The 17,050-nt window shown below is 41.8% G+C and overlaps 1 protein-coding gene across 3 annotated transcripts in view; it reads left to right on the top strand.

Moving 5' to 3' along the window:
• The window catches only part of Cmc2 (C-X9-C motif containing 2), a 29,008-nt gene that overhangs the window by 10,663 nt on the left and 1,295 nt on the right, over nucleotides 1–17,050 (top strand). For all 3 annotated transcript variants that reach the window (XM_027410801.2, XM_027410799.2, XM_027410800.2), the window contains exons 2-3: nucleotides 3,564–3,674; nucleotides 14,343–14,414. In XM_027410801.2, the coding sequence (XP_027266602.1) occupies nucleotides 3,594–3,674; nucleotides 14,343–14,414 (153 nt within the window). In that variant the 5' untranslated portion in view covers nucleotides 3,564–3,593. The remainder of the gene's footprint in view (nucleotides 1–3,563; nucleotides 3,675–14,342; nucleotides 14,415–17,050) is intronic.

The following is a 17,050-nucleotide window of genomic DNA, read 5'->3' as shown; positions in this document are numbered from 1 at the left end:
CCTCAACTTGTCCAGAGCTGTCAGAATCCTGAAGCTAGAGTTGTATGGATGTTATAGTTGAGGACATTGTCACATCATCATCATTCCAATGGGACTCCCATTTTCTTTTTAATTAAGATTGATTATTTAAATTACATGTTTTATTTTTGTATGTTGCCACATCCAGCATGGCTCCAGGGACAGACCTGACTGGGGAAATGAATGAAGAAGACAGACATAGAGACAAAAAAAAACTGGGATCTGGTGGTCTGGGGCCTTGGCAGGAGAAACAGCAACTTAGCGTGTTTATTATATGGAGTTGAACAGGGAGGTGAGTTACTGTATACAGCTAGATCAGGGAGGACAGTGGGTGATACAGACGTTAAAGGAGACAGGATTTATGGTATCAGCTGGACCAAGAAGACAGGTTTAGCTAATCTGTGTAGGAACAGTCTGTGTAGGGGAGCAGTCTTCAGGTCGTAAATATCTGGGGGTGCGAATTTCTGCACATTCTATCAGTATCTACACACAGACTAGAGGGACAGCTTTGCCATTTCCCTTTGAGCTTTAACCTCGAGGAGAAGGCTTTGTCATTTTCTCTCTGGGTCTGAGGCTGTGGAGTTCTTGACATGGTTGTGACTATGTCAACAATACACATTCACTTGGGACTCCTCTGCTCCCTGCAGTATGTATTTGTATGTGGGAGGGAAAGGACACTTGTGTGGTGTGGTGCTTGTGTATCAGTCAGAGGACAGCTTCTGAGAGTTAGTTCTCGTCAAGTGAGATCTAATCCTGGGGATTAAAACTCAAGTCATCAGGCTTGGCAGCAAGTGACTATCAGCTGAGCCATCTTGACAGCCTGGGACTTTTCATTTTCTTAACTGTGTTCTCTAAAGTGCAAAAGATTTTAATTTTGGTGAGATAATCAAATTTTTATTTTATGGATGATCCTTTGGTTGATCTAAGAACTCTTTGTCCAGCATACTGGCATGCTTTGGTTTTTTTATTCTCCGTCTCTTGGTTATAGTGAAATGCCTAACCAAAAATGTACCTTCCTAACCATTTCCAAGCACAGTATTGAACAGGTTGATGATGTACAGCAGCTACCACCATCTTTCATGGCAACAATTTTTCCTTGTGAAGGGGAAACTGTCCCTTACACAACTTCCATGTTTTTTTCTTTCAGGGCCTAACAGCTGCCACTCTACTTCATACCTTTAACACAAGGACTAAGTATTTCAGGCAATGCTATTGGCTGTGCTGCTTTTTTTCTTTTGAAATGGGAATATTTTCTTCAGCATATTCTCAACTTCATCCATGTTGCAGCATGTAGTTACTTTCCTTTTAATGGTATTCCATTGTGTGTGGCCAAGGCAGTGCTTACCTACCTGTGTGGTCATTCAGGTTGCTTGCTTTGAGGTTGGGAATAATCTGCTATGCATGTGGGTGTCTTGGTATCTCTTCTAGATGCTGCCTGCAGTTCTTTGGGGGTATTTCTTAGAGTGTAATTACTAGGCCATATAGTAATTCTATTTTCAATTTCCCCTGTTTTGAAAAAAAAATCTACTTCCTATATATGATGAATTTCTCTGAATAATGTATGTGCCGTGCTGGCAGAGGGCATTGGCACCTCCAGAAGTAGAATTAGACACTGGTGAGCTGCCATGTGGGTTCTGGGATGCGAACCTGGGTCTTCTGCAAGAGCAGGAAGCACCCTTCACTGATGAAACTCTGGTTCTTTTCTTTCCCCTTTTGAGACAGTCTTGCTATGTAGCCTAGACTGTCCTGAGATTTGCTATGCAGCTGTATCAGATTGGCCTTAAGCTGGTTTAGCCTCTGCCTCCTGAGTGCTAAGATTGCAGGTGTGGGTCCCCTGTAAAATATTTTGAATGTTTAGATGGCTCTCAGAGTAGGCACACCATTTTATGTCACAACAGCAGTGTACAAGGGTTACAGTCTCCTCAGTTTCTTTGCAGCCTCTCCAGCACTTATTTTCCTTTACTTAAAAATTATTATTTGTGTGTGTGTGTGTGTGTGTGTGTGTGTGTGTGTGTGTGTGTCACACCATGTGCATGCTTGTGCCCTTGGAGAACAGAAGAAAGTATTGGATTCCCAGGAGCTGTAGTTAGAGGGGGTTGTGAGCTGCCTTAGGGTGCTGGAAATGGAACCCAGTTCTGTAAGGACAGCAAGCTCATACCTCCTACCTACTGAGCCATTTTTCAGCACCCCCCCCCCCTTTTTCCTTCAGCTTTCTTTCTGTATGTTTGGTTGGTTGGTTTGAGAGAGACAGTTTCTCTGTGTAGCCCTGGCTGTCCTAGAATTTTCTTGGTAGACCAGGCTGGCTAGGAACTTAGAGAACCACCTGCTTCTACTTCCCAAGTGCTGGGATTAAAGGAATGCACCACTATGCTTGGTGATTATAACTTGCTACCTTCCCTTCCTTCCCTTCCCTTCCCTTCCCTTCCCTTCCCTTCCCTTCCCTTCCCTTCCCTTTCCCTTCCCTTCCCTTCCCTTCCCTTCCTTCCCTTCCCTTCCCTTCCCCTTCCCCTTCCCCTTCCCCTCCCCTTCCCTTCCTTTTCCTTCCCTTCCCTTCCCTTTCCTTTCCTTTCTCTTCTTTTCCCTTCTCTTCTTTTCTCTTCCCTTCCCTTTCTTTTTTTTCCCCTTTCTTTCTTCTGGTTTTTCAAGAGAAGGTTTCTCTGTGTAACAGCTTTGGCTATCCTAGAACTCACTCTGTGAACCAGATGGCTACAGACTCATGGAGATTCGCTTCCTGTTACCTCCTGAGTTTGGGGATTAAAGGCATGGGCCACCACACCCGGCTAACAGTGGCTTTCTTAATAGATTTGGGGTAGTTCTTATGTTTTCTTTTTTGGGAGATTTTAAGATTAAAACAATTAAGTGGTTCTTTTGGTCATTTTTCTGAGTTAGAAAGTGTAGTTAAAAATAGAGTAATACTATATATATAACTATAGCAGACACTTTAAAATAATGTATTTCCTTAACATTGGTTACTAATTATCTCTTTTGTGGTTGACCCATTAAACTAATTTCTGGACTCTTGGATTTCTGTTTTCGGTGCAGTAATTACTTTTGTGCACAGATCTGTTAAATCTGAAAACTTCTTATTGTTTCACTTCATCATTTAGCTAAGTTTTCCCAGCCAGTTAAACCCAGACTGTTCAAAAAGCAGCCTGCATTAATGTGAGATGGGCTTATGGCCCTTTGTAACTCTCTCAGAGGAACATATAATTTAAAAGAATCAGTGAATTCTTACAGTTGGTAAACTCTCACCTGAATAAGGTGAGTAGTAAGCAATTCCAGAGCAAAGTTTTTAAAGTCCAGCATTGGTGTAGGCAAGTGTCACTGTGTGAGGGCTGCTTTTCCTCTTCAGAGCAGGCTCTCTAAAGCCTGGTAACGTGCTGGCTGTTTCCATCACTGTAAAGGAGCTAAACCTAGCTTTGAATACTTAGCTCAGGCTACACAGTTGGTTCACGGTTGACACTTTATTCTGATAAAGGTCACTGCTGGCTGTCATTGAAAATACAAATGTATTCATGCATACTCAAGCATTCTTGTGTTTACAGGTCGCCCTGCATTTATTCATCCTCCTAAAGATGCATCCTGACTTGTCTCCACACTTGCACACCGAGGAATGCAACGCCTTGATTAACTTGCTTAAGGAATGTCACAAAAATGTAAGAATTCAGAAGAATGACCGTAAAGCTCAAGTGAAACTTAGGTACAGCGCTAATGAATTTTCCGTTAACACAAAGGGACAGTGGCAGTGCGTTGGTAGCAGGTGTAAGATGCCTGCAGCTTGTTGTGTATGATTCCATGCTCTTTATGACTGGCAAAGTAGAGCGCCTGTGTAGTCCTGTAGTTGGAATGCATGTCCTTACAGTGAAGCATGTTACTTCCCTTGTGAAGGATGCTGGGACAGATAGTGCACCTCCAGTTCCTGATCACATGCCGTCTGTCTTCTAAGGTTGTCTGCTCCTTGATAGTCACCTTTATGTAAGTATGTGTTAACTAGCTCCAGTTTTTGACTGGCCAGATTTGATGGGTTTACTTAAGTTCGGGAAGATTGGGAAGAAGAAAATGAGCCCATATGGGACTACACTTTTTTTTTGGTAGATGTTGAATATTTGGTTCAGTTTTACAGTTTTACCAAGCATTAGTGTTTTCCTTTAACTTTGTGCTTTTATTTATCTCATGATGCTGTAAACTATAGATATATCTCATTTAGTAATGATGACTGCCACTCAGATGAGTAAGATTAAGACTCAAAGAATGGGTAATAAGTAATACCAACAGTCTTTGCAGGCAGATGTTTTATTGGGTCAAAGAATGCTGTTGGTGATGACAAACTTTGGGCAGACAGTTCACACAATATATATGTGAGTCAAGAATTAGGTGCTCTTATGCTGGGAGATGGTGGCGCACACTTTTAATCCCAGCACTCGGGAGGCAGAAGCAGGCGGGTCTCTGAGTTAGAAGCCAGCCTGGTCTACAGAGTGAGTTCTAGGACAGCTAGATCTACACAGAGAAACCCTGTCTGAAAACAAACCAACAACAGAAAAAGAATTAGACACTGTCTTGCATACACTCTACCTAACTGGCAAATGACCCAGGTGACATAAGTGAAATACAACTTAAGGGATTTAAAGTAAAACTATAAAATGCTATTTTAAAAAGGAGCTGATTGTGTTGATTTAGAACAGGACATTTTAGTGCTGTATATAGTAAGTTGTAGGCAAGGTCAGAAAAGGAGTGGGACTGACAGGGAGCCCATGAGACTTCATAGAGTGACAGTTCTATCTTGTTATTAAGGTCCTTAGGCAGAAATGCTAGACGTGGATGCCATCGTTTCATATGTACCTCTGCCTTAATGAGTTAAGGGTCAGGGGTTTTAGTCCTTGCTTTTAAGTATTCTTTGTTGGCTGGCTTGGTGGCTCGGTAACAGTGCTTGCTGCCAAACCTGAAGACCTGCATTTGACCCCAGGACCCATATGCTAGAAGGGGAGACCCAACTCCTGAAAGCTGTGCTTTGACATCCATGCATGAGTGTTCACATGACACACATAAATGTCATTTTTAAAAGTTATTCGGTGTTACATGTTACTTGTATATTAACATTTGGTCCCAGACTGTTATAAATTTGAATAATTTCAAGCATTTGGTTCTTCTTTTTCTTTCTAAAATATTTTATACAGTAAAGGTAACATATAAACTTCTAGAACCAAAGATAAACTTTAAAAATTAACATCATCGATATACATATAAATAATAAAATGTATAATTTTTTGGTTTTTCAAGAGAGGGTTTCTCTGTGTAGCCCTGGAATTCACTCTATAGACCAGGTTGGCCTTGAACTCACAGAAATCCGCCTGCCTCTGCCTCTCAGGTGCTGGGACTAAAGGCATGTGCTACTAGCACATGGCTAAAATTTATAATTTTAGTGTACAGTTTAATGAGTTTGACCAACACCCTTGCCACCATGCTACAATCAATACAAACTGTCCCCTCACATCAGTGTCCCCAGAGGGTTTGTAGTGTTCTTCACACGGACCCAGGGAACTCACCACTACCTTTTACTCTGAGTAGAGGGCTTTGCTACTGTGGCGTTGTTGTAAATGTACCCTTTACATCCGCTTGCACACTGTGCCTCTGTTGTAAGGCTGGTATAGGCTGGTATCTGCTGTTGGCTGTGCCATTGGCTTGAAGGCTCTTATTTCTAGGGATGGTGCATTGTCCAAGCACCACTTGTCTACAGCTTATCTCCATAGTAGTAGACATTTGGCTTGTTAGAAGCTGTGCTGCTTACAAGCAATTGTGTGGATATCTTTTAATTTATCTTGGATGAATGCATAGAGATGGAATGACCAGATTGTATGGTGTCTAAAGAAACTGCCAGACTCTTCCCATTGTGTACTGTTTAATGTTCTCACTAGCAATTGCTGTAAGTGTTTTAGTCTCCGCCTGTTCATGAGGATGAAGTAATGTCTCCTTTTGGTTTTAAGAGTGTATTTCTCTGAGGGCTAATGATTTTAAGGTTTTTTTTCATGTTCATTTTGGTTACTTATACAGTCTTTCCCTTATATTTAAAAATTTGAGTTGTCTAAATTTTTTAATGATTTGGCATATAAGTCTGATAAATATGTTATTTTTGTCCATTCTGTGAAATTGTTAATCTTTTTTTTTTTTTTTTTTTTTAAGTATAGGGTCTTTCCATGTAGCCCTGGCTGGCCTTGGACTCACAGGGATTCACCTGCCTCTGCCTCCCTAGTGGTAGGGTTAAAAGTGTGTATGACCACACTTGACTTTTTTTTTTCTTTTTTTTTTTAAGATTTATTTATTATGTATATATCATTCCTCCTCATGTATCCCTGAAGGCCAGAAGAGGGCACCAGATCTCATTATAGATGGTGAGCCACCATGTGGGTGTTGGGAATTGAACTCAGGACCTCTGGAAGAGCAGCCAGTGTTCTTAACCTCTGAGCCATCTCTCCAGCCCCAACTTTTCATTTTCTTAAAGATGTATTTCAAAGAGAAACTTATAGATTTGGTAAGGTCATATTTACTTTTTTTATGGTTTGTCCTTGTTTGTTTGCTTATTTGTTTGTTTAAAGCTCTCCTAACAATCTTTTTTGTGTTCCTTGTGATCACAAAGTATTTATTTATTTATTTATTTATTTATTTATTTATTTATTACTAGATTCATGTGGTTCTGCTTTTATATGTAGGTCTCTGGTGGATGGTTCAGTTTCATGTTTGGTGTGAGGTATGATTTGGAGGTTCGTTGCTTTCCTGATAGATACCTAGTTGTCTTAACATCATTGGAGAGACTGTCATGCCCTACTCCCTTACCACCAATTTATCTTCAAAATCACCTGACTGTACTTGAATAAATGTGTTTCTGGCTTTGCAGTCTACCCTGACATTCTTTTGCCTGTTCTCTCTCTTTAAAAACTTGTTTTTCAGCCAGGTGGTGGTGGCGCATGCCTTTAATCTAGCATGGGATGGGGGCAGAGGCAGGTGGATCTCTGTGAGTTTGAGGCCAGCCTGCACTACAGAGTGGGTTCTAGGATGGGTTCCAAAACTATACAGAGAAAACTTGTCTTGAAAAACTAAAACAAAACAAACAAATCAATAAAATTATTTCTCTGTTTTAGCTTTTTAAAGGACTGAGGATGTAGCTCTGTTGCCAGAGTGCCAGCGTTCAGTCCTCAGTACCACATACACTGGTTCATGGTTACAATCACGGTATTTAGAGCAGTGCTTCTCAACCTTCCTAGTGCTGCAACTCTTTAATACAGTTCCTCATGTTGTGATATTTCATTGCTACTGAATAACTGTCATTTTCCTGCTGTTATGAATTGTTAATGTAAACATCTGATATACGACCCCTGTGGGGTTGTGACGCACAGGTTGAGAACCATTAGTTTAGAAGCTGTGAAGGCAAGAGTATCGGAAGTTCGATTACTCACAACATAAGATCAAGACCAGCCTGAACTACACAAGATTTTTATCACAATACATAAACAAAATAACTGTTTTAGTTAAGGTGAAGAGACAGCATGACCATGGCAACTCCTATAAGGAAAACATTTAATTGAGGGGGCTCGCTCACAGTTTCAGAGGTTTTAGTCCATTATCATCATGGTGGGGAGCATGGCTGCATGCAGAGGTGATGCCGGAGCTGAGAGTCCTACATCTTGCAGGCAACAGGAAGTCAACTGACACATACTGAGAAGCTTGAGGAAAGAGACCTCAGAGCCCTCCCCCACAGTGACACACTTCCTCCAACAAGGCCATACCTCCTAATAGTGCCACTCCCTTTGGGGGCCATTTTCTTTCTTTTTTTTCTTTAATAATTAATTTTTTACATTCCAATCCCAGTTCCCTCTCCCACCTCTCCTCTTGCTCTCCCCGCTCCTCCCTCATCCCATCTGCTCTACCGAGAGGGTAAGGCCTCCCCTAGAAAGTCTACTAAATCTGTCCCATCATCTCATTGAAGCAGGACCAAGGCACCTCTCCATCCCCACACCCCTGTGTCTAGGCTGGGCATCTATCCATATAGAATGGGCTCCACTAAGTCAGTTTGTGCATTAGTGTTAGATCTTGGACCCATTGCCAGTGGCCTCATATATTGTCCCAGTCACACCATTGTCACCTATATTAAGCGAGTATAGTTCAGTCTTATGCAAGTTCCCCATTTGTCAGACCTGAGTCAGTGATCTCTCACTAGCTCTGGTCAGCTGGTTCTGTGGATTTCCCCATCATGGTCTTGACTCCTTTGTTCATATCTTCGTTCTTCCATCATGTCGATTGGGGGGCATTTTCTTTCAAACCACTACAAAAACCTCCTCAACTTTAAAATATTATTGTATGTATGTGGGTACAAGTGCCATGGTGTGTGTGTGTGTGTGTGTGTGTGTGTGTGTGAGTGTAGAGGCAGATGACAACTTGAAGGAGTTAGTTCGTTCCTTCCACCTTGTTTTAAGGCAGGATCACTCTCATTTCTCTGTTGTGCTGGGTAAGTGAGCTTCTGGCCCATTGTGTCTCTACTTCCCACATTGCCCTAGTAGTACTGGGATTACAGACTCAGCTTTTTATATGGTTTTAAGGCACCAAACTCAGGTTGTCAGGTTTATAAGGCAAGCACTTTTTTTTCTGCTGAACTCTCTCCTTGGCCATATATGTCTGTTTTTAATACCAGTGTCACAGTCTTGAATGCTGTTTGCCTTGTGTTGTCTCCAACCTGTATTCCAACTGTGACCTTTCTTTTTAGAGATAGGACCTCACTGTCTGGCCTGGAGCTCAATCATGCCTTTTTAGAGAGTTGGCTTTGACTATTGTAGAACCTTTTGTTTGTTTGTTTGTTTGTTTCTCTGTGTGACAGTCCTGGGTGTCCTGGAACTCACTCTGTAGACCAGGCTGGCTTGGAACTCACAGAGATCTGCCTGCTTTTGCCTCCTGAGTGCCGGGATTAAAGGTGTGTGCCACCACCACCAATCTGGGTTAGAATTTTTCACTTCCTTAGAAGTTTTAGAATTACCCTAGCACTTGAACATTTTTTTTAACTAAGTGTTTTTCATTTGATGCTGAACACTTAGGTCTTGGGGGTTTTAGCTTTTTCTTTTTTGGTAGGCAATTCATTTATGATTGAAGTCATCTGCTGGGTGGGAATGTTGAGGGTGGTTAGGGCATGTCTGGAGTAGCTTAATTAGGCATGATCCTAGGTTCTTTACTGCTTGAGTGTTGGTTTGGCTTGTAAGAACTCTATGGATTCTTTACTGTTAGCCTTTAGTTCTGTAAGTAGTTCTTTGTATTTACTGCAGCCCTGTGATATGCCAGCCAACAGGTGTGGCAGTTCTGTGTGGTACCCCTCACTGACAAAGCCAGCCAGCCAGAGCTGTTCGGTTGATGGGAAGCTAGGCAAACACAGGCCTCACAGATGCTGTACATCTGTCTGTACCATCTAAAATGGCTTTCTCCAGTGTTCTGGCCAGGTTTCTGGTTTTTGGAAGACCACTTCTCTCTATTTACTCTCAGAATTGGAGGATTTCAAATGCATTTTTTGTTTGTTTTCAAATGCATTTTTTTTTGTTTGTTTTTTCAAGACAGAGTTTCTCTGTGTAGACGAGGCTGGCCTCAAAGAGATTCACCTGCCTCTATCTCCCAAGTGCTGGGATTAAAGGTGTTCAGCACCATGGCCTGTTCAAATGGATTTTTAAATAGATGACACTGGAACAATTACATAGTCGATTGGGAAAAGTTAAAATTAGATCTTTGCTTTATACCAGATCTATGAATCTAGTCTAGTGGGTCAGGGGTTTAAATGTCAAAAATAAAATCACATGAATTCTAAGAAAACAGCAGTGTGTAACCTGAGTGTGGGGAAGGACTGCCTTGCCAGGTCATTAGTCTAGAGTCTGTTTATAAAGTTGTTTCTAGCCGGGCGTGGTGGCGAACACCTTTGATCCCTGTACTCAGGAGCCAGAGGCAGGTGGATCTCTGTGAGTTCAAGGACAGCCAAGGCTCTATTACACAGAGAAATCCTGTCTTAAAAAAACAAATAAAAAACAAATGAAGTTGTTCTTTTCTGCTTTCCATGGTTTTTTGAAAGAAAGTTACTATGTGCATTCAAAGACTAGTAAATTAAGTTCTCCCCCCTTGATGTATCTATGTAGTTATGTATGTTTTTGAATCTGTGTTATAGACTTGTCCTACTTATTAACTGCTATCATTGTGGACTCGTGCATACAAGGGTTATAATCTAGTACAATTTTGTTGCCCAGGCTGTTTCAGCTTTGGGCACTGGGTGTCCATCAGTGTGCTGTGTACAGTAATTAAAATAAAGAGAAACTAGTGATAGCTTAGGTTCTTACTCAGGTAGGGTATGATATGCTCAAGAGGCAGAGGCAGGAAGATCAGGAGTTCAAGGCCAGCCCCAGTTACACCGTTAGCTGGACTTGGTGACACATATCTTTAATCGCTGTACTCAGAAATGTGCCATGAGTAGAACCAGATAATTATAACTTTATTCCAGATGAGTCACACCAAAGGGAAGGATGACTGAAGTCAAATAATTTGAACATAGGCTAAGGATGGAGGTACTGTTGGTAGAGTGTGGCTTTGGCAGTGGCCAGCAATTTGAAAAGTGCCTTCCACGTGTTCTGCGTACCCTAGAGTTGAGCAGTAAGAAACTGCTTTCAGAATGACACCACACTGGAGCAGCATCACTGGAGCCTGACAGCCACTCATGCTCACAGTACAACTGAGCCCCCAGCTTTGCATCTGATGTAACTGGGACGTGCCATATGTGCATTTTGATAGAATTTGTGCTAAAGTTGCAACCTTCTGCCTTTTCCTACACTCTCCAAGGATGCTGGGTATGTACCACACACTGCCTCAGTAGTTTAATTGATAGGATGGTAGACCAAGTTGTCTAGCTTCTGGCCCCAATATGTGTAGCTGTTTTAATCTTTCTCTGTTATGAGGCTATCACTCTGGTTATTCCTTTACATGCGGGGATTCTGCAGTGCTCTGTGGTCCTCTTGAAGTACAGGGCCCCTTCATCTCTGCAGAGCCTGCCTTGCTGTGCTTTCATCATTTTCCCCATGTTTTATGGTTTTTCTGTGGTCTTTGCAACCACATGTCATTTCCATGGCCGTCAGTATCTGCAGGCTGCCTCTGATCTACTGGCCTGTTTTGCCTACATTTGTCAGCAAGACTCAAATCATCTACACTTAAAGTACAGAATGTAAAGCAGCTGCTTTCCTCAAAGCCACTTGTAAGTCCTTAGTGTTGTTTTTTTTCTGATTTATAAAGGCAATATTTAAGTAATACATGTCTTTGTAGACAGTCTGAAAAACTCAAGAAAGCAGCAAGGAAACAGATGCTACCATTCCTTTGCCACCCAGAAATAAAGTCACTAAGAATAGGCTTTACCAGGCTTTTTTTTCTTATCTCTGTGTTTCCCCCTTTTTCGGGAAGTCTTTCTATTAACATTAAAAGACTCACATCTTTCTCTTGCTGAGAACACAAACACATAACACCTTCCAGTAATCCCAGGTTATAGGGCAGACTGGAAGGAGTGTTTGCTTTTTTTCTCTTTCAGTTTATTTTTTCTGCTGCTCTGGAGGATGTTGAATCAGCTGAGGTCACTGGCGAGTTAAAGATAGCCACATGGTTAAACTCAGTGGCTATCTTCAGCCACCTCGCCTCTCCATTTGATCCCTTTTGCAACCTTGTCTCTTCCCTGGTTTTACTTAGTCTTGACTATGCTTGGTCTCCTTTGCAGTCTACCTTAAGCCTGTTTCTTGGCTATACCTCCTGAGAAATTTTTCTGTGATTTGGGCAACTGAAATCTCTAGCTCAAACATTTTATTTATTTATTTATTTCTGAATTCTGTTTACCTCTACTCTACATTAACTCCTTGGATTAGCTGTTCTACAAACAAATTCAACTTGTCCAGACAGACTCAGCTCTTTTTAAACTGTTCCCCCTTTTCTGTCTTAGTGAAATCTCCTCGTCAAAGCCAGAAACCGGTGTTGTCTCTAATTCTATCTGCCCTGTTTCTCCCCAGCCTCTGGGGACATCTGCTGTCACTCTTGTGGAAGGGTGAGAGTGAGCAGAACAGATAAGTACTTAGATTATTGGGGGAGTTTTCAAGTATTTAAATTTAATAATATTATTATTGCTGTTGTTTTTTGAGACAAGGTTTCTCTGTGTAACAGTCCCAGCTGTCCTGGAACTTGCTTTGAAGACCAGGCTGGCCTCCAACTCACAGGGATCAGCCTGCCTTTGCCTCTTTGAGTGCTGGGATTAAAGGCATGTGCTACCACTGCCCGGCTTCAAGTATTTAAATTTATATCAAAATTCTATGTCTATTTTATTGAGTTCTTTGACAGTTTCATATATGTACACAGTACTTTCTGTTTATTCTCACCCCTCATCCTCGAATACCTCTATTGTCCCTTCTCACCGATCTCTTCCCCTTCATGCTTTTTTTGTTTTGTTTCATCACCATTGATTTTAACCAAGACCACCCATGTGCTTCTCCTGATGACAAATTCTTGGGACCCCCCCACTCCCCCCAGATGTCCCTGAACTAAAGCACTGTTGTATAGAAATGGTTTCAATTTTGTCTTTACTCTGCAATGAGAGCAGGGTTAGGGTTCACTTCGTTCACTGCTGATACCGTGGTGCCTGGTATACTTTCTCTATATAAAAGATGCTCAGATACCAGCTCATGAGTTACTCCTTTGGGTTGGTTTCTAGAATACACATCCAGTACTAGCAGGTACAAGGAAACTTCAGTCCACAGGTACTTTGTACCAGTTCCCCTTGGGTACTTGGGCTTGACATTTCCACTTCACAAAGTTTAATTCTCATTTGGGCTTAGCTAATGTGGAGGTGAAAGGAGAAAAGTTAGCTTTTATCTTAGATTTTAAGACTAAGATGTGTGTATACAGGGAAGCTGCAGAGATGCTCAGTTGGCAAAAGCTAACTTCAAGTGTGAGGGCTGAGTTCTGAGGCAAGCGCCTGTGTAAAAGCTGGCACAGCCGGGCCTGTGATAGGCCTGGGCAGGGGATCCCTGGGGCTTGCTAGCCAGCCAGTGTAGCCCAATTGGAAAACTCCAGGTTCAGGAAAGACCCTGACTCAAAAAATGAGGTGGAAAGAGATCGAAGAAAACACCAACATGTATAGATGTATATACATGTGTGTGTGTGTGTGTGTGTGTGTGTGTGTGTGTGTGTGTGTGTGTGTGTACACATGGGGTGCTGTAGACACTAAGTACTATGCTATGAAGTGTCATCTTTTATTTTTTATTGGAAATGGTGAAGATGTATTTTCCCTGTTGTCACAGAAGTCATTTAGGGAAAACACAGGAAGTGCTTGATCTGAAAAGGCCATTAGGTAACAAAGAGGAAATCCTGAACTGTTTTAAGTGTTTATTGGAACAACTCTGACCATTTATTCATTGTCGACCTGGAGTGGTGGAGGAGGAAAGAGAAATAGCACAAGGCGTCACTTACTAATTATGTGTTGTCTGGTTCCCATGAAAGCCATAATTAGGAAGAGAAGGAAAAACCTGCTTATCACAGGCACAAGTTGAGCATTTACAGCAGATCACTGTGCTGCCCACCCCGCCTTAAACATTGTTATGTGCAAACACCCCTGACTTTACTAAAGCCCAGGCCCTTAGCATCGGCTCGGCATCTGCCAAGCAACATTCATAGTTTTGACAACAGGGTTTGAAACCTACATTATATTTTAGTTTTGCTCTTCCAACAAAACAGACTTTGAACTTTAGACAGATTTTTAATTTTTTTGGTGTTTATTTTTTATGTGTATGGGTGTTTTGCCCTTTTGTTTTTTTTTAAACTAAGAAATGTTTGTGTGAGTGTACATGAGTGTGGAGGCCAATGTCTGATGTCTTTATCACTTCACCCTGCTTTTGAGACAAGGTCTCTCACTAACCTGGAGCTCACAGATTCAGCTAGGTGGCTGACCAGTGACCCCCCCCCCCCAGGATCTTCCTGTCCCCACCTTCCTGGGCTACCCAAATTTTATGTGGGTGCTGGGGGTATAACTCATGTCCTTGTGCTTACAAGCATTCCGCCCACCAAGTCACTTCATCGTTCACATTTGTTGTTGTTTCTGTCCTGCAAACACTCATTCCTGCCATGGAGGGAGGACTCGTAGCCTGCCTAGGTATTTTATTTAACTCTTAATTGCTTACTGACAGAGCCACACATAGACCTCATATCCATAGAGCATCTGTTTACGTTCTGTGTTTCAGAGACATTAGCATATTATGAGATGAAATATTTTACTCCTTTCTCCCCTTTAGCACAACATTCTGAAATTTTTTGGTCATTGCAACGATCTTGACCGGGAAATGAGAAAGTGCTTGAAGAATGAGGTAAGAACTGTGTAAACAGCATAACATTTTTGAATATTATGTTGTTGCCATTAGTAAATTTCCTATAATTTTAGTCTAACAGAAAATCAACTTTGTTTGTATGGCATTCTCTTTAAAACCAAGAGTACTGAACCCTTCTTTGGGAACAGCTTTAGAACATTGTCTCCTATCTTAGTTAGGGTTTCTATTGCTACGAAGAAACACCGTGACCACAGCAACTCTTATAAAGGAAACATTTAATTGAGCGGGCAGCTTGGTTTCAGAGGTTCAGTCCATTATCATCATGGTGGGGAACATGGTGGCGTGCAGGCAGACGTGGTGCTGGAGAGGGAGCTGAGAGTTCTACATTTTGACTCACAGGCAATAGGAAGTGGACTTACTCACTGGGCATGTCTTGAGCATATATGAGACCTCAAAGCTGGCCTCTCTAGTGACACACTTCCTCCAACAAGACCACACCTACTGCAACAAGGGCACACCTACTGTTAGTGCCACTCTCCTTGGGGCTGTTTTCTTTCAAACCACCACACTCCCTTTCTTCCATGCATACAAGTGGAGAAGGCATCTTTGCTTTCATTGAAAAATTCAAGGTGGATGAACTCAAGCCTCAAGAAATCAAGCCCCTGGCATCAAAGATATACTTTGGTGACAGTGATTAGTTGGTTTGTAGGTAACCAAGAGTCTTTGGGCTTCAGTTTCCTTAAGTAAAGTGAGGAGGCTAACCGTAGGCTCTTTCCATCTTTAATGAGAATCTTGGATTCTTTGTGTTGTGAGCAAGCCACAGGGATCTTATGATCATCTGACACTGGTTTATCTACAGCCCCATCTTTTGGAGACATTTTCTCAATGGAAGCTCTCCCTTCTCTGATGACTCTAGTTTGTGTCAAGTTAATCTAAAACTAGTTAGTAAAACTCCCCTGTGTTTAATGTTGCTTCATTCTGCAGCTTATGAACATTGTCCTGTCCAATCTTTTTCTCTAGTCCCAAGTCTGCTGTTTTTCCTTAGTTCCTGTGTTCATAAGAGTGGCTCCACCTGGTGGTGGTGGTGGCAAACACTCAGCATAGAGGCAGGCTCAGTTGTCCTAGAACTCACAGTTCTTTGGACTCAGCCAGAATTACCAGTATGATCCATCACACCTAGCCCGGACTAACCTTTTGGTGAAGAAAACAGTTTGAAAAACTATTATTCAAGGGCTGAGGACATGACTCATTGGGTGGGTGCTTGTGGCCAAGTAGACCACCTAAATTCCATCACTGGGACATGCATAGTTTAGAAGGAGAGAATGGACCAAAGGTTGTCCTCTGGCCTCCACACTTGAGTGATGACATATGTGCACTCACATACATAAACAGAGCTATGTAGCTCTGACTGTCTTGGAATTCATTTTGTAAATCAGGCTGGCCTCAAATTCACAGAGATCTACCTACTTCTCTGTGTCCTAAGTGCTGGGATTAAGGCATGCACCATGATGTCTAGCAATAAATGTAGTTTTTTAAAACTGCCCTTCAAAAAGATTTATATAGTTTTTCAACCAAAATCTTTAGTTTGAAATTGTATTGATTGAAACTTCTTAATGGTTGTGTGGCCTGGCTCTTTGTGTTTATGGCTTCTGCCCCAGACAAGTAGAGGCGTTCAAAAGTTGAAAATCTTCATATTTTTCTTCTTGGGAATAGGGGAGGAATTCAGGCAAGTCCTTGCTTAGATGCTACTAAATCTTCTATTTTTGTGTCCTTTCTTTCCATGGCTCTGGCTCCTAAAAGATGTTCCATTGTTGATATATGCTCATGTTTTAATTCATTTTCTCTTTCCCCTTCCCCAGGGAGGAATAATTAATTTATTTTAAAAAATACACATCTGTCTGTCTGTGTATCTGTAGCATATGAACACTTGTGTATTAAAGCATTCTGTTTTGAATGTAGGTTAATAAACATGTGAGAAAATCAAAGTGCTCTTCCATAAGAGCGGCTGTATGCTCTATTACCTGTAACCAACAATGGCCGCTGGTCATATGTCCACATAGGTACTGCAGCTGCAAACTTCCAAGGTGAAAACTGCATTGAGGACAAGCTATTTGCACAAGCTTCGGGTTTGTGTGGAATCAAGTGTGGTGACAGTTGATGATGGAGAAATCCTGGAATGTTCACTGCTGTAAATTACCCTGGGAATCAATGGGAGGCTGTGACTGCTAAGAGCTGTTTCCTTTTCATAATGTTTAGAGAAACATATCAGAAGTAGGCTCCCTCACCCATCTGCCAGTCATTGACTTGAGTATTGTGTTCAATTCTAGTTCTGAATTTTTAATAGAGTGTTGCTATTAAAGTGCCCTATCAGATAAGCCATTTTTCAGACAACAGAAGAAAAAGGCCACTCCCTGTAAACACTTGGAGAAAACGGTAACATTTGACCTAGAAAAGAGGGTCCTCGTTGGCCATCAGTTACTTGAAGATTAAAGAAGGCAGAAGGGGAGTTTACTGTTCAGCAGCTGAACAGACTGCTTTCAAGATAATGACCGCAGTGATTAGACAGAGGAGCTGCTGGGAGCAGAGACCGAATGTATCTGTCAAAAATGTCCCTTGACTTGTTTGGGAGGAGCTTGATGCAGTGGCCATCACTGCTGCGGGTTTCAAGTCTGTGT

Source organism: Cricetulus griseus, chromosome 3, assembly GCF_003668045.3.
Source record: "Cricetulus griseus strain 17A/GY chromosome 3, alternate assembly CriGri-PICRH-1.0, whole genome shotgun sequence".
NCBI classification, from domain to species: Eukaryota; Metazoa; Chordata; class Mammalia; order Rodentia; family Cricetidae; genus Cricetulus; species Cricetulus griseus.
This window is presented reverse-complemented; position numbering and strand designations above follow the sequence as displayed.